The sequence below is a fragment of the Pantherophis guttatus genome, chromosome 1 (genome assembly GCF_059756535.1).
Source record: "Pantherophis guttatus breed Tessera chromosome 1, ASM5975653v1, whole genome shotgun sequence".
Classification (NCBI taxonomy): Eukaryota; Metazoa; Chordata; class Lepidosauria; order Squamata; family Colubridae; genus Pantherophis; species Pantherophis guttatus.
In genome coordinates this window covers 314479240-314494710 of record NC_142063.1, presented here as the reverse complement: position 1 = coordinate 314494710, position 15471 = coordinate 314479240, and the positions used below count along the sequence as shown (strand labels likewise).

Here is a 15471-nt window from a genome sequence, read left to right as displayed (position 1 = left end):
CGGAAAACGGATGGGAGTTAGGATGGATAGACTTAAGCAATGGGGTGCTCAGAACTGGCCATCTCACAATATTGTTGCGACAGCATGTAATCCCTATCCTTGAAAGATAAGTTTCAAAAGTTTCATAAGAATATATTCCTTAGAGAACAAATGGGATCCAAGCGTTGGTGAATACATATAGCACCTTTGCAGCAAAATTAATCAGAATGTCTACTTTATGAGGCTCCTCAGAAGAGTTCTCTAGGCTGTGATTGTTTAAGAAAAGTTGGGGATTAATCCTGGAGCCTAACACAAGCACAACCCTGCATGGGTCCCCTTCCAGTGACTGGGAATGCATTAATGTTATCTGATCACAATCTGACCAACACTCGCTTGTAGGTAGAGCAACAACTGCAAAAGAATATGTGCTTCGTCAAGAAAAGTCCTCATCTGTGAACCTCCTGGCAGCTTAGCAGAACCTTCTCCTGTCATCTTCATTAAAGTTGCCAGCTGCTGTCCTTTAGCACAGATAATACAAAAGAGGAGAGGGAAGCCATTCAACTCCCTCAGCAATAAGGAGCTTGCTTTCCAGTGGATTTTTACAAAAGGGGATCAAGTATTAATTAAAATAAGAGCAATAAACACCATTAATGTTGACTGTATTCTTGCAATTCTTTCAGAAATGTAACTTAGGGGCCAATGCTTTCCATCCAAAAATGGATTTTATTTTATACAGCTATACTTAGGTTTGCTTTGATTTGCTGAAGGTGGTTTTTGTTTTGGGGAGGGCGCAGGGAAAGGAGGAATTGATTCTTTACAAAGTGTGATCCCTGCACACATATAATATATACCCCATCCTTTCAACCTGTCCTCCTTTGCAGAGTTAGAGGAGAATATATAATTAAATAAATAACACTAGTTTTTTTTACTTTGTTTTTGCAGCCTGCACAGCCTCGGGATGCTTCAAATTCCGCTCCCAGGGTAGACTTCCGCAGATCCACTGCAACATACAGTAGCCCAAGGTTTCAAGGTCCCCTCTTCGGGATGGTGCTAAATTGGGGATTTGAAGGAGGAAAGAGAAATGATTACTGTGCTAGCTTCCCCATCATCACCACCACCACCACCTCTTTAAAAAAAAAGAAAGAAAGAAAGAAAACTAATGCACTAGTTCAGCAAAAGAGGGAATCGGGCAGAATTATGCCGTGTTTTTTCAGCTGTCCCAGGAACTCCGCAAGGCCTGTCTTTTGGCTGCAGTCCACAGACAGGCAGCGATTTGTTGCTCCTGGGGAGGGGCAGCTTCCTCACCTCCTCCATCCCTTTGCTTGCCCTGTCACATGAACTTGATCCCCATGGCCTCTGACATGATCCAGACAGCCCATAACCCGGCACCAACACTTTTTTCCATGAGCCAGGCAGTAAAACAAAGAAATAAATGTCTGCTCCTAAATTGCTAACACATGTTCCAGGAAGTCCATGGGGTCCACATTGGTCATGCCGAGACCCTTCGAGAGCAGACTAAACAGTGATGGCCTTTCCTGCTCCACTAAACCAGAGATGCTTGATGGCTGACAGCATGACAACAGTGCCCTCTAGTGGGCTTACAACTTGAGCAGCAAAATATCTGCACAAAGAGACAGGAATGCTTTTGCATAGCTTGAAAACATAAATCCCTTGGCTCTTTTTGACTGAAGTGTTCATTCAATTTAAATCTAGCTTTATTTCCAAATTATTAAAAGCAAACCATTTATGGTAGGTAGAATTTAATAGCAGAGCTAGTATAAACCGCAAGCCGTCTTAAAGATATGTAAGTTTCTCAATGGCTCTTTCTAGCAACATGCATCTAAACACTTTATTAAAGATAATGTAAGACTCTAGGAGACATTAGTTAGACTCATGAGCTAGGATTGCAAGAGAAGCAACACACACATGCACATACCAACACGTAACAATCTTTTTTTCTAAATTTTTCTAAACAAAAGACAGAATTCTATACTTGAATGAATATATGCATTGTACATACATTCAAAACGATGTTCTCAACTCTGCAATAACAAATGGGGAGATGATAACACTACAGAAATAAAAAAATCCATGCCTGGTAGAGATGACAGTATTTATAATCCAAGATATCTGGAAGTCTCTGTATCAGGAAAGCCTGTTTTTTTTTCCAATTCATAGTTCTGCACTAGGAATCTGGCAATTTAGATCCAGGATGGGATCTTATGTCCCAGAGAGGATGTTCCCATCACTGACCCAACAAGTTCTGTATTTCATTACCAAAATTTCTCAGGTGACTCTGGAGTACAATATTTGATTATAAAATATGGAAGCCTAGTCTAATGGAACTAAATCCATTCCTGTACATATGCACAGGTCGTTTTTATGATGAAAGCACATAAATTCCTACATGTTCTGTCTATATTAACTGCTGTTCAACTACTGGATTATGAAAGTCCCTTCAATCTACCAGAATGCTCTCTTATTTCTTGAGGGTCTCTTTTATTCTAAATTAGCTTTCATTCTGTCCAAACCCAAAAGCATTGCTTGTGATATTAAAATAAACAAAGTCAATCTTCCACATATACAATTCCACTGTAGCATTTTAGGTGAATTCCAATAATAAAAATTAAACAAATGACTGTATTCCCATCTATGTTTATAAGTGCTATCTCCTAACACAATCACTTCACAATTCTCAAAATGTTAATAAAAAACATATCACAGATATGGAGATATCGTAGCTAATCTCCTATACAAGAATTGTCACAATTATAGAAATTGTACTTATCTATAAGGAAAGTGTCATATTATAATTAATTCATAGTAAATATCCAGTCACTTAGTGATCTGTAGCTTCAAAAGTGAAACATTAGATAATTTCAATTTGCCCAATTCTGTAAATAAGCAACAATGCTTATTTAACAAATAAGCATTTGTTAACAAATAAACAAAGCACTGTTTATTTTCTAAATTTTAGATGTACAAGCCATTTTTCTTTGTTATTTTATATTCATGTTAACCTATAGAGAATGAGGTGGCTGGATAGGAGTCACTGAAACAGTAGGCGTGAGCTTAAATGGACTTTGGAAGATGGTAGATGACAGGAAGGCCTGGAGGAACTTTGTCCATGGGGTCGCAATGGGTCGGACACAGCTTCGCAACTAACAACAACAATCTATAGAGTCACAATATTTTGCAAATTAGCATGTTTTCTAAATTCTTCAATCTTTAGGAAAAAGAGAAAGGGCTGCTATTTCCTATATTTAATAGAACTCTGATAAAATCTACATACTAAATATTATTGTCAAAGATAAGGAACAGAAACAGAATTACTGGAGTTCCCAATTTTTATTCTTAAGAAAAGGTAAATCTGTGTAAGAGGAGAAAATAACATGCTACATCGTTTTAAGATGTCATAAACAAAATGACAATTTTAATAATTTCATGTCTGAAAAATGTCCCTCTCTATAATCTAACACTTTTGCAAGCCTATATTTTGCTAACAAAAAGCCAACTTTCATTTAGAATCAGGTTGTGGTCACTTTCTGTAGGCAAATAGGCTTTTTCAACTGGAACTATGAAAAATAGATACTGTATTTTCTAAAGACCAATAGTTTTTCCCAAATAATTTATTTTTAAAATGGGTGAAATTAAAAGTGTAGAATGTTTATTTTTGACTGCTTAACTTTTCCTTTGGGGAGTATTTTCCTGAATAATTCTAAGTCAAATAAAAATTGTTGTATGGTAGTCATTTAACAGTATAGATGTACTTTAAATTTCTACATGTTACAATCCACTTTTACCTTATCCCAAAAAGTGGCAATAAATTCAGCAAGTTGAGAACTTTTGCTTTCAAATTTAACATAGAACATAAATAGTTGGAAGGGACCTAATCCAACCCCCTACACGAGTATTTCACTACTATACCATCACGATACCATTTCAGACAAATGGTTGTACAGTGTTTAGTGCTTTTTAGTGCCATTTTACTTTCAACTTAGGTGCCAGGGATAGAACTGGGAGTTTAACACATGCCCTGTTTCTGGAATTAAAGCTATTGTTGGCAACAGTTTCAGAAATAGTGCAATCCTGGCATGGAATGAGGTGCAGCCTTGCATAGGAATGAAGAAAATGAACTCGGCAACAGTTTTAAAATACCCAGCAATCCTTCTGATGACATCAGTCTGTAAGCATTTCTCTACATGGATCAAAATTTGACCAAGAAAGAGGAAGGGTAAATTCTACCTCTTATAATTCTGCCTTGGTTTTGTCTGTGACCAAGTAGATAACTGTGATACAAGAAGTCTCTGCTATTAAGTATGAAGTTTCCTTATCTGCAAGGGGCTCTATATGAAATATTTTACAGTATATTTCTCAATGGGACAGAATTATTTTTATGGTCAGTAGAAATTAGTTCTCTAAAGATCTTTTTTTTAAAAAAAACCTGACTATATTTATTTTTAAAGTACATTTTGCCTACTTGAGCAAAAGAGCAAATTACATAAAAACAAATAACTTAAAACTATAGCAAAAGCCTAAGCAAATAAGTTTAATACAAAAAGAAAACAGAGCATTAAAGGCATGCTTATTTTAATATTTCCTTGGCACTGAAAGCACATCAAACTTCTGATATCACAGCTAGAAAATCCTGTCCACACTTGCAGAGAGATGCAAAAAAAAAAAAAAAAGGAGGGGGGATTCCAACGAAGAGTAAACTCATCAGGCTGTTCATGTACAAGATTGGGTCCTTGTAACAGATTCAGCAACTCTCCACAATAAGTCCCCCAAAAAACCCCTCTTCCATACCTAATTTACAGTGCAATGTTGGGCAGATGCTATTCCCTCACAGCCAGTTTCTCTATTGCAACAACATTAGAGTATCAGGTTGGAGAAGATACCAATACAGTCTGTGATTAGACTGGTGATATCTTCTCCAAAAATGTGTTGCACCATCACCATGAAAATCACCTAAACGATCTGCCTATCTCTGCATTATGTTCACAGAATCATAAATTCAGTTAAATCATAGCTTCAGTATGCAATTAAGTCAAGAGAAAAATGTGCCCGTCCCCCCATACTTTCAATTAAAAACATTTTTTTATCATGCAGGATGTCTCTTGCTGTCAAGGATCTCGGTTTACTTTAAAATCAGGGCGGCTGGACAAAACAGCTTCTCTGTTGGTGAATGGCAGAGCAAATGTTACACTTCAAGTGATTGGCTATTCTGAAAGTTTTCTCACTCTTGCCTCACTTGCTCTCATAAGTGAAGGCTTCCTACATTTTCACTGTATCCCCAATAACAACTTTTGTTACTTTATGAATAAAAAAAAGCTCAGATATTTATACAACACTCATAAAGCAACTCACATTTTTTTTCATAGGTAGCCTTTATATTCACATATATATATATATCCTGAACCAGGATAAAATAAGCAATTGGTCTTACAAGTCATGCTTTGGGTATAACTAATCTTGACTACTTCAATATTCTTGATATGGTCAATTGACTAATCAATAAAGCTATATTACAATTGGAGTACTTCAGTGTACTTTCCGTGGGTCTCTCATTGAAAAAGATTGGGAAATTGCAAACTGGTGCAATAGGCCAGGCTGCACATTGGTGGAAGAGAAATCATGATGCCTGAATTAGAAGATCTGTACTACTGGCCATTACTTTAAGGTGCTGGCATCATCTTTTCTACTATGAACTTGCCCTGTTACTCAAATCAGTAGAAGAGGACCTCTTTAAGATCTTTCTCCTACCAGAACCTCATTAAGTACTTTAGAAAGGAAGTTTTTCATCTGACCACTAAATCACACATTACATTCACTGCTTGGCCTTCATTCTCTCTCCGCTTAGGAAGATGTTAAAATACATCTCTTTCACCAATCTTTTGACTTTGTTTTTCATTGTATTAACCTTATTGTGTTTTATTCTCAGTATATTTTAATTGTCCAAGGCCTCCTAAAGCAGTGTTTCTCAACCACAGCAATATTAAGATCTGTGTACTTCAAATCTCAGAATTCCCTGATCAATACACCGACTAATTGCTGAGATAGAGGAACATTGGCTGTAAAATAATAGAAAAGCAAGATATAAACTTAGTAATAAATAAAAAGACAAATTAAATTAAATATATTTTCTAGCCAACCATATCACCCTGTTTCCCACCAAATAAGACATCCCCTGATAATAAGCCCAATCAGGCTTTTGAGTGCATGGCAATAAAGCTAGGCACTTATTTCAGGGTTCAAAAAAATATAAGACAGGGTCTTATTTTCGGGAAAACACAGTACTAGGCAAGAAATACAATGGTTAGTTAATTTAGCTAAGCAAATTTCTTTCACAGCTTCTTCTATAAATAAATTCTAACCTTTTAATCTCAAAATACAACATAAAAGTAACCAGATAGAGCCAGAAATTTTGGCTATGGCCATCTAATGAATGGTTTCATAACACTTGGATTTAGTCAGTAAGAATTCAATTTGCGTGGATAAATCCAGATTCTTTTTCTCTTCAAATTTCATACATTTTTTTTACTTACGATACTGATTTTAATACCTTATGTAGCTTTTGTCATCTTGACATTATATTAGTTATTTTTATAGTTTGTTATGTATACTGCTTTTCAGTCCCTGCCCCAGAAAAGCAGCATTTAAATATTTTAACAATGATATTTATTCAGTGTGCTTCTACTTTGATTTACTAGTCTAGTCAATGTAGTAATCTAGTCAATATGCTTGAAAAAAAAACAGCTGTGCCAGTTCTAATCTGCTTTTTGCTTTTGTTCTGCATTCCAAAACCTTGTATAATCTGCATTTTATTTATTGTCTTAATTTTGTAAGCTGCGCTGTACATTTTTCATAAGAGAAATAATACAAAGAAAAAAAAATCCTCATAATAAATTTATCTCAAACTACATGAGACTGTACCAAAGTCATCTCCATCTTGGCTGTTTCACGACTGAATGTGGTTTTGAATACAAGTCTGAATTTCACATTAAACTCCATATATGGAACTGCCATACTCGTATTTTAAGCTACGAACAAGCCTGCTTTGGTGCTGTTTTCCCAAATTAATAAAGCATAATGAGATGTTGATTTGCAGCTCTTTTAGAGAAAGAGTAAAGCTGCTAACATCAGTTCTGTAATTCATTTGTTAACAGAATAGGACAGACGGCACCTGAATTGTCTCACCTTCTATCCTGCCCTGATATACACATGCTGGAACAAATTTAATTCAGACAGTTCATACTCCTTTGATGTCCATCAATGATGGCAAATTAAAACCAGTCTTATGCACTTGGTACGCAGAGCCTAGAGTATTTAAAAGAAGCTCGATATGTTGAGTGCAGTATATCTCCTGAGAAATTAGGTATTGACTGCATGCCTCACTGAGTAGAAAATCTACAAAAATCCATACACAGCATTGACCCAAATATTACTTTTTAACACTACTAACTATGTAACAAATTTTTAAGAGACATGCTTGATACAGGTATAATTCTCTTTAATTATCAAGAAACAAGCAGGAAAAAGCAACACTATTTTCACAGTGCAACATTTCAAAAAATGAATGCTCAATAAAATGCAGTCAGGTTCCATGATAAAAATAAGGCAATTGTATAGTTGCTTAGAGCTATGGTCTTAAGGACAAGAAATTTAATCTGGAGGAACAGGAGCAAGAAATGCTAAATGTTTATTACTTAAACAGCATTTTTATGAGTTTTCAGCTGTTTTTATTGTATTTATCACAAGGTAGTCATAATTCTGTTTTAAAGGCCAAACAAACCTTAGTTATGCATGCAGAACAGAAATATTTCTTTTATTCTCATCTTAGGAACACAGGCGGGTATCATATAATAAGCTGATCTGTTAATGCATGCAGCCCAGCATTATTCATACAGGACTGTTACTTAGGTAAACCAGTGATTGGAGGGGGATAGTTTGTATAAAAAGCCTGTGCTCTGTTTGCACTATATAGGAAGAGTCTAGCAACACCTGCCATTCCCTCCAACATCCTTTTTTTTCCTGCTATTCCCACCCCTCCAGAGAGATTCCGACAGGGAATCCTGAGAACTAGGGAAGTATAGCTCCAGAAAGTTACTGCTGCAGGCTAAGGAGATGGTATTTGAGACTCCATTCATCTCCCAAAGTGACTGCTTTTTTGTGGCTATGATAGGACTGGCCATGGCTCCTCTTCTGAAACATGGGATTCTCGAATTATAGAGTCAGGAATAACAGTTCCTGTTCTGACCCGGCTCCCCAAACACAACAAGCACGCTGTTTTTAACTAAACATTCCCTTGTTTAGGAGCGCCAGCAACCCCAGCAAAGAGTCTCTCTCTCACACACACAGCAGGCTAAGGAAGTCTCTAAGTGCCTGTGGAAAGCGAAGCTCACACCCTTTCCCCCTGAAATGACTCCAACACACCAGGAGTCTCTCTCTCTCACCACACTTGTAACGGAAGTCCTGGAAGGTGGGTTCGCTCTTTTTCCTGCAGCGGAGACACACACACATGCACGCTCCGAAGGCATGCCTGAGTCTCAGGGCCGTAGATTCCAAGAAAGAATTCCAATACAGTTCCAAATAGGATTCAGTTCGGACTATCAGTAGCTGACCAACAGGAAGACAAATAGTTGTCTGCCACACCTATTCATCTCTGCCCCCTGCCTTTTATCATGGGGCTTAGTTAGCAGCGGTGGCTCTTCTGTCCTGAGGACCAGCCCAGAGAATCCCACTGCTCTCCTCTCTTCTGCCTTCTGGGCATCCGCACATCAGGCACAGGGCCCAGCTGTTCTTCCTCTTCCTCATCAGCCACCTCCGGATCTGGGGGCTGTTGACTCTCCATCTGGGGACTAATGGACAGCCCAGGCTCCACCTCTCTCTCTCTTGACAGCTCCATTTCCTCTTCCCTCTCAGAGCTCTCAGATTGCCTTGATGCTGGCCATGACTCCCACTCTGGCTCATCTGATTCGGCTGCCAGAGGATCAGGGGCTGACAGGCCACAACAGTTCCTATGCTTTGTATGTTTGATTCAGTGTAGGAAAGAATGGGGTGGAAGGAGAAAAACCAGAAAGTTGATTTCTAAATTAACTGATCAAGAAAGCTCATAGTCTAGGATTGTTTTCACAGCATGTGGATAGTGTGTGTGTGTGTATGTACACACACACACACACACACACAAAGGCCATGTAACTCTGTTACCTTCCCACTGAAGTTGTACCTATTTATCTACTCACATTTGCATGCTTTTAAACTGCTAGGTGGGCAGGAGCTGGGGCAGGAACGGGAGCTCACCCCATTGCATGGTGCTCAGATCTTGAACCTGAGCTGTCAGGTTTCCAGCTGATTAAGCACCTTAACTGCTAAGCCACCCCACCCACCCCCCAGTTATGCTAAATGTAGATAAAATTTGGAAGTAGTCAATATTTACTATTAATATCTACTGCCACAGAGAAAAAATGTTTTATCCCCTTAGAAGCTAAAATTAGAAACTATCTCCAAATTGCAGTCAGAGTTTAAAATACATCATCTTTCCCTATAGCTTCAACTGCTTACAACAGAAACAGAAAGAAAATGACTTCTGCACTAAAGAAGTACATTCCCATTTACAGTGGGAATGTTCTCTTGTCAGAATACATACTCAATTTTTCCTTAAAATATAGAACAATTTCTCTGTAGGGACTTAACTATAACAAAATAAATATGCCGGTTGTGATTCTATATGGCCTTTTAACCCTTTTGGCATCCTATCTTATTCTGCAGAAACCCAATTCCACATACAAAAAGAATGTTTCTCACTTAAAGCATCTTCAATAGAAAAATTTGGGAACAAGTAACTCACAGAATACTCTGCCATGAAATTTCAAAATGTTAAATACCACACCAGATTTGATATTTTGAGAGTGCTATTGTTTTGCAAAATGAAAATCTACTTGCCCAAACATTTTTTAGCTCTCAAAAGTTATAGACCCTGGAAGATACATGTACTATTTGTTTTGCAAAACTAACACATTAAATAACATGACAGACCACAGAACTAGAAGCTATAACGCAAATGCATTTAACTTTGTCCAAGAACTAAGCAATAGAGTCCCCCTGTGCCACAGGGATAGCCACCCAATCAGTGGCTACAAATCCCTATTTTTCAATCAATAATTCTGCATAAAATATTGAAGTTGCTTTTCAGCAAATAAAGATTCCCTAGCTCTAAAAAAACAAACAGTAAAAAAAAAAAGCATAGCATCAGTAGACAACAGATTCTCATTCTCCTTATCCCCATTGTCCGGGTCAGAAACTGCTTGGCCATTATAGCTTCTTTAGTCCAAAATGCTTCTGGTAGGTCAAACAGTTCAATTGTTTCAGTATCAGGGAGGCACAAGAGTCCCATTTCATTTCTCCTAATGACCAGCCTTAAATGACTACAGGTCTTAACAGTGCTGGCAAATTATCAAGGCCTTCTACATTACATGGTCAATGGTCCTTTTAATAGAAAAAGCAATAATATATAGTTGTTTGTGCCAAGCAAAACTCGTTAGAAAGTATTAGTTTAAGATAACAGTTCAGGAGCTATTAACAACTACAAATGTTTGCAGAAACAACTCCCCTCCCTCCTCCCTTCCAGTGAGCTGCAGAAGATGAGGGACATGAAAGAAATTCTGCATTTTGTACCATGACTTGCTAGCTGGAAATGTGTTGTTAAAAGTTCAATAAATTTGGAGATGACTGAGTTATGCTGTCATAAGTTGGAATGTGGACTATAAGACGGTTAAAGGAAATCATACAGAGGTGGACAATGAAGAAAGAAACAGATAATGTCATATAGGCACAGCAGGAAGTATTTCTAGGCAGAATTGAAAGAGACCAAGAATCTCAAACAAAAGTCAAACTTTGCCAATAATCACTTTTATTTTTTCATACTAGCATAACATAAGAATTGACTTTGTGTCTTGCTGACATAGCAACTAAGAAAGTCGTGTTGCATTGACCATTATTGATTGAAAGCAATGCAAGCTGGAGTGGGGGGGAGAGGGATACCTACGCCATACCATATATTTTCAATATTGACCTTCCACTCCTTTTGTATGGCTCTTTGGGCTGGCTATTGAATTTGGACTGCAGTGTAATAAACAGCTGAGGTTTAATTAATGGTAAATGAATACAAGACACAGGTTATGACTTTAACTAATTAGGGAATTGTTGAATTAAGTCTGCCTTGGAATGCAAGGCAGTACAATCAATACCCAATAAAAGGACTATGTATGTAATTTACCTGCAAATGTGTTTCCAATACCATCAAAGTGAGTTTAAATAAGTAAGATATATGAAAGTCTACCAGAAAAAAAGTTTTTTTTTTAAGTTAACACTTCATATAGCTTATAGAACAATGGGAGTAATAGAACTAGTTTAATATGAAAGAAGACCAATCTTGCCCACAGACTCAGCGTAAGAGAAGAAGTAAATGAAACAATCACCAAGCCTAATAACAGCAAAATGATGGACTGCAAGATTAGCAACCTTTGTGGTTGAATGTTTGTTATGAGGAGGTAGGAAACTAAGTCAGGGAGAAGACAGCATGGGAAAGTGATGCATTCTCTTATTGTTTGTGCATAGTGGACACACTGAGAAGCTTTATATCAGACCAGTTAATGTTCTAAGTATCCAAATAATCCCCACTAGGGAAGCTTACCTCTCCAATCTGTTTCTCTAGAAGCATGACTAAATTCTAACTTTCTGGAAGGTTTGTGTAAATGCTGTGGTTTTTTTAACATACAGTATATTTCAGAAGTGATATTGTGCATTTTCAGCTAGTCCACATATACGGATGGTCTTTGCTTAATGACCATTCATTGACTGTTCAGTGACCATTTGAACTTAAGATGATGATGAACAAGTGGTAATTACAACTGCTCCTATGCTTAAAATGGTCACAGCATCCCACAACCATGTGGTCACAATCTGGGTGTTTGGTGAACAATACATAATCATGACATTGCAAAGTCACCTGGCCCCCATTGGCAACCTTGTTTACCAGCTTCCTACAAGCAAAGTCAGTGGGGAAGCCAATAGGTGGTCACAAATAGTGACATATCACATTTAACAACATTCCAAGATTCACTTAATGACAGCAACTGGAAATGCTGCAACTTCCATTGCTAAATGACACAGTCACATGATATTACATTTTACGATTGTTTACTTAACAACAGAAATTCTGTTTGCAATTACCATCGTTAAATGAGGCTGACCTGTGTTTAAACTTTTTAAATTCATTATATTGTTGGTTGCCTTAGAATTCAAATCCATTGACAAGAGCAATTGAAATAGTATGGATATCAGGAAACCAGTCCTCCTCCACAACAGCTGATGAGACAATGACTAGGTTCACAGATAATATCTATCCATTATGTACTTGACAACAATTCATTGAATGAACAACAATGTAGCATATTATGTGAAGTGAAATAAATTCAATCAATCAAACCATACTTGGAATCCCCTACATTTTTGATCTCATAAAATACTTTTGAAATGTTGAAAGCATATTGAGGATTCTTGCACAAAAGGGCTCTGGGAGATTATTTGTTCAAAAAGACATTGTCATGACCAAGTACAGCATGCTATCAGCCACTTCTCTCTAGTACTCCTTCCTACCCCTTCCTTATGTATTTTTGTTTTCCAGGATAAATGGGTGGATTTTCAATTCCAGGTCCTCCACCCCAAATTTTCCCATCTGATGCAAACTCAGAGGGATGCCTTCTTCATGACTGCCCCAGCTCATTGGAACAGCCTCCCATCTGAGATCAGAGGGATCCCTACCTTTAATTAGCCTTCGGGGGCGGGGGCTTTAAAGAGCTGGCTCTTTCCCCAAGCATTGGGATAGGATGGGGGTTCAGCTGCAAGAATGTTTGATCTGGCAGGAAAGAGTACTTTTTTTGTAACCATGTTTTGGGGGATTGTCGCGAGCTGACTAAAATCACTGTATGAGATAAGTGGCGTATAAGTCCTGTAAATAAATAACCAATCAATCAGTAGGATACAGCCATCCTTATTTATATGTTCTAGTAATCTTTATACAGCCCATTTGGTTTTCTAAGGAAGCTATCCTTTGAGGGTGAAAAATGATATGAGAGCATGTTGCTTTTCAATATGTCAGTTTCCAATTTTTAATTAAAATATTTTTAAATATGTAAGAAACATATTTCTTCTCTCTTCTCACAGTTAGGCAGTGAGACTTACCATACCAAGAGATTTCAGATAGATATGAATTTAGTCACTGAGTACTTGGAAAAGAAGAGACAGGTGGCCTAAGGATCAACTTAATGTAGGCTTTCATGTATGTCAGGGTCAACTGTAGTTGACTAGAAGTCTCACAGTCCCCAATCAACATGGCCACAATAACTGGCACCACATTGTGTAAAATCTCTTTTGCTGAAGTGGGAAGACCCAAGTTGAAGATATCAGAAGACTTCAGGCCAATGTTGGAGAGAAACCACCTGAGTTAGGAAGTTAGGAAGAATTATTCTGGACTCATTACATAAACATAAGAGAGCAATGCCTTTGAGCCTTAGATAGGCTTTCCCGGGCAGAAACTGCCAGTTTGGGCAGATTCCTGTAAAATAGGCATAGAACAATTAAGTAGCTGATTTGAGCTCTACATATGTGGGTCTAGTTATTCATGCCTGACAGCCAATCACTATCTCTCAGACTAATCTAGGGGATGTAGCTATGTGATAAAATTGGAGAGAGTATTTTCTACTGCCTTGAGCTTCTGGAGAAAAAAATGGGAGGCAAATATATTGAATAAAAAAATATTACAGACTCCTACAAGCAATCCTCAATTTACAACGGTTCATTTAGTGATCATTCAAAGATACAACGCCACTAAAAAAAAGTGACTTATGACCATCTTTCACACTTATGACCAGTGGTGGGATTCAAGTAATTTAACAACTGGTTCTCTGCCCTAATGATTTCTTCCAACAACCAGTTTTCCAAACTGCTCAGAAAGTTAACAACCGTTTCTCCCAAAGTGGTGCGAACTGGCTGAATCCCACCACTGCTTATGACCTTTGCAGCATCCCCATGGTCACGTGATTTTCATATGGATACTTGACAACTAGTTCATATTATGATAGTTGCAATGTCCTAGAGTCATGTGCTCCCCTTTTGCGAAGGCATGGAACTTCCTTCTGGCCTAAGAAGCACACAGTACAAACTCCATAGTGAAAGATTCCAGAAATATTCTCAGGACCTAAGCTTGCCAAAAAAAAAAAGTTCACCTTTCACAATAGCACAAATAAATACATTCATCTTAATAGGACAGAAAGTTATCACATGCAAAAAAAAAAAAAAAAGAAGAAGAAGCCACTTCAACTTTACTGAGAGCCACCATTGCTCCCACATTTCACAAATTCAGAGTAATTTCTGAAGTGTTTGAAAGTGGGGAGGAGGAAGGGGGAGTGGAGGAAAAGAGATGAAAGACACTAACCTACTCCCTTGTGTGCATCTATGCTGGTAAATTCCATTGTACCATTATGGCCCCTTTTAGGATTTTCCTGATATTCTTTGTGGTTCCCACTGGGACAATATCTGTAGGCGAGTCCATAATCAGCAAGATAAACCTGGAAGACATGAGCAGAGACATGAATGATGCTTTCGTCCTCTGAAAAAGTATAACCTTTCTAATTAAGCCAGAAGAAAATGGTGGCTTAAGGACACTGTTAGATCTGCATTTTATTAAGCCAAATTGCACCTCAGGATAAAATATGTACATCTGGGGGCTATTAACAGCTACTTTCCCCTTCTAAGTTGTGTGCCTTCTACGCGCTGCCTTATTTCCAAGCAATACAGAATAAAATCACATTTTGTTCTTAGGCTCCTTTCTCTCCAGGTGGGCATCCAGACATCATAAAATGCAATATGTCTTTTATCTTTCTTCATGCTGCTTATGGGAGCCTTCCTTCTCACAAAACACACTCACATACAGATCCCACCTTTCAACAACCAGCCCTGCAACAAGTTCAAAATAGGTTCAGTTACAGGCAAGAACATAAGTAAAAGTTTCGCAAACATCCATTGCGTTAACATACCAATTTCCTCTCCAGAAAGTATTCTGAAGGAATGCATCTCTCTACAATTGAACAGCTGATTTTCAGAACTTTTCTAAGGCAATACCATCCCCCAAAGTGAAGACTTATCATCCTTCCTTAGAGTGAACAGTATCACTCTAAGAAAGATGAATTCTGCAATACCTACATTTGGCAGAGATTAACAAAACAGAGTGCCAGTTTGGTGTGGTAATTAAGGCATCAGGCTAGAAACCAGGACAAAGTGAGTTCTAGTCCTGCCTTAGGCACAAAGCCAGTTAGGTGACCTTGGGCCAGTCACTTTCTCTCAGCCCTTAGGAAGAAGGCAACCACTTCTGAAAAACCTTGCCAAGAAAACCACAGGAATTTATCCAGGTAAGTCTCCAACTATTGGACATAA

General features: G+C 37.8%; 1 protein-coding gene across 3 annotated transcripts in view; it reads right to left on the bottom strand.

Annotated features, from left to right (window-relative positions):
• VRK2 (VRK serine/threonine kinase 2) overlaps positions 1–15471 on the bottom strand; it is a 51203-nt gene that overhangs the window by 15622 nt on the left and 20110 nt on the right. For all 3 annotated transcript variants that reach the window (XM_034427323.2, XM_087883291.1, XM_060692608.2), the window contains 2 exons: positions 14474–14606; positions 909–1029 (listed from right to left, as the gene is read on the bottom strand). In XM_034427323.2, coding sequence (XP_034283214.2) covers positions 909–1029; positions 14474–14606 — 254 coding nt within the window. The remainder of the gene's footprint in view (positions 1–908; positions 1030–14473; positions 14607–15471) is intronic.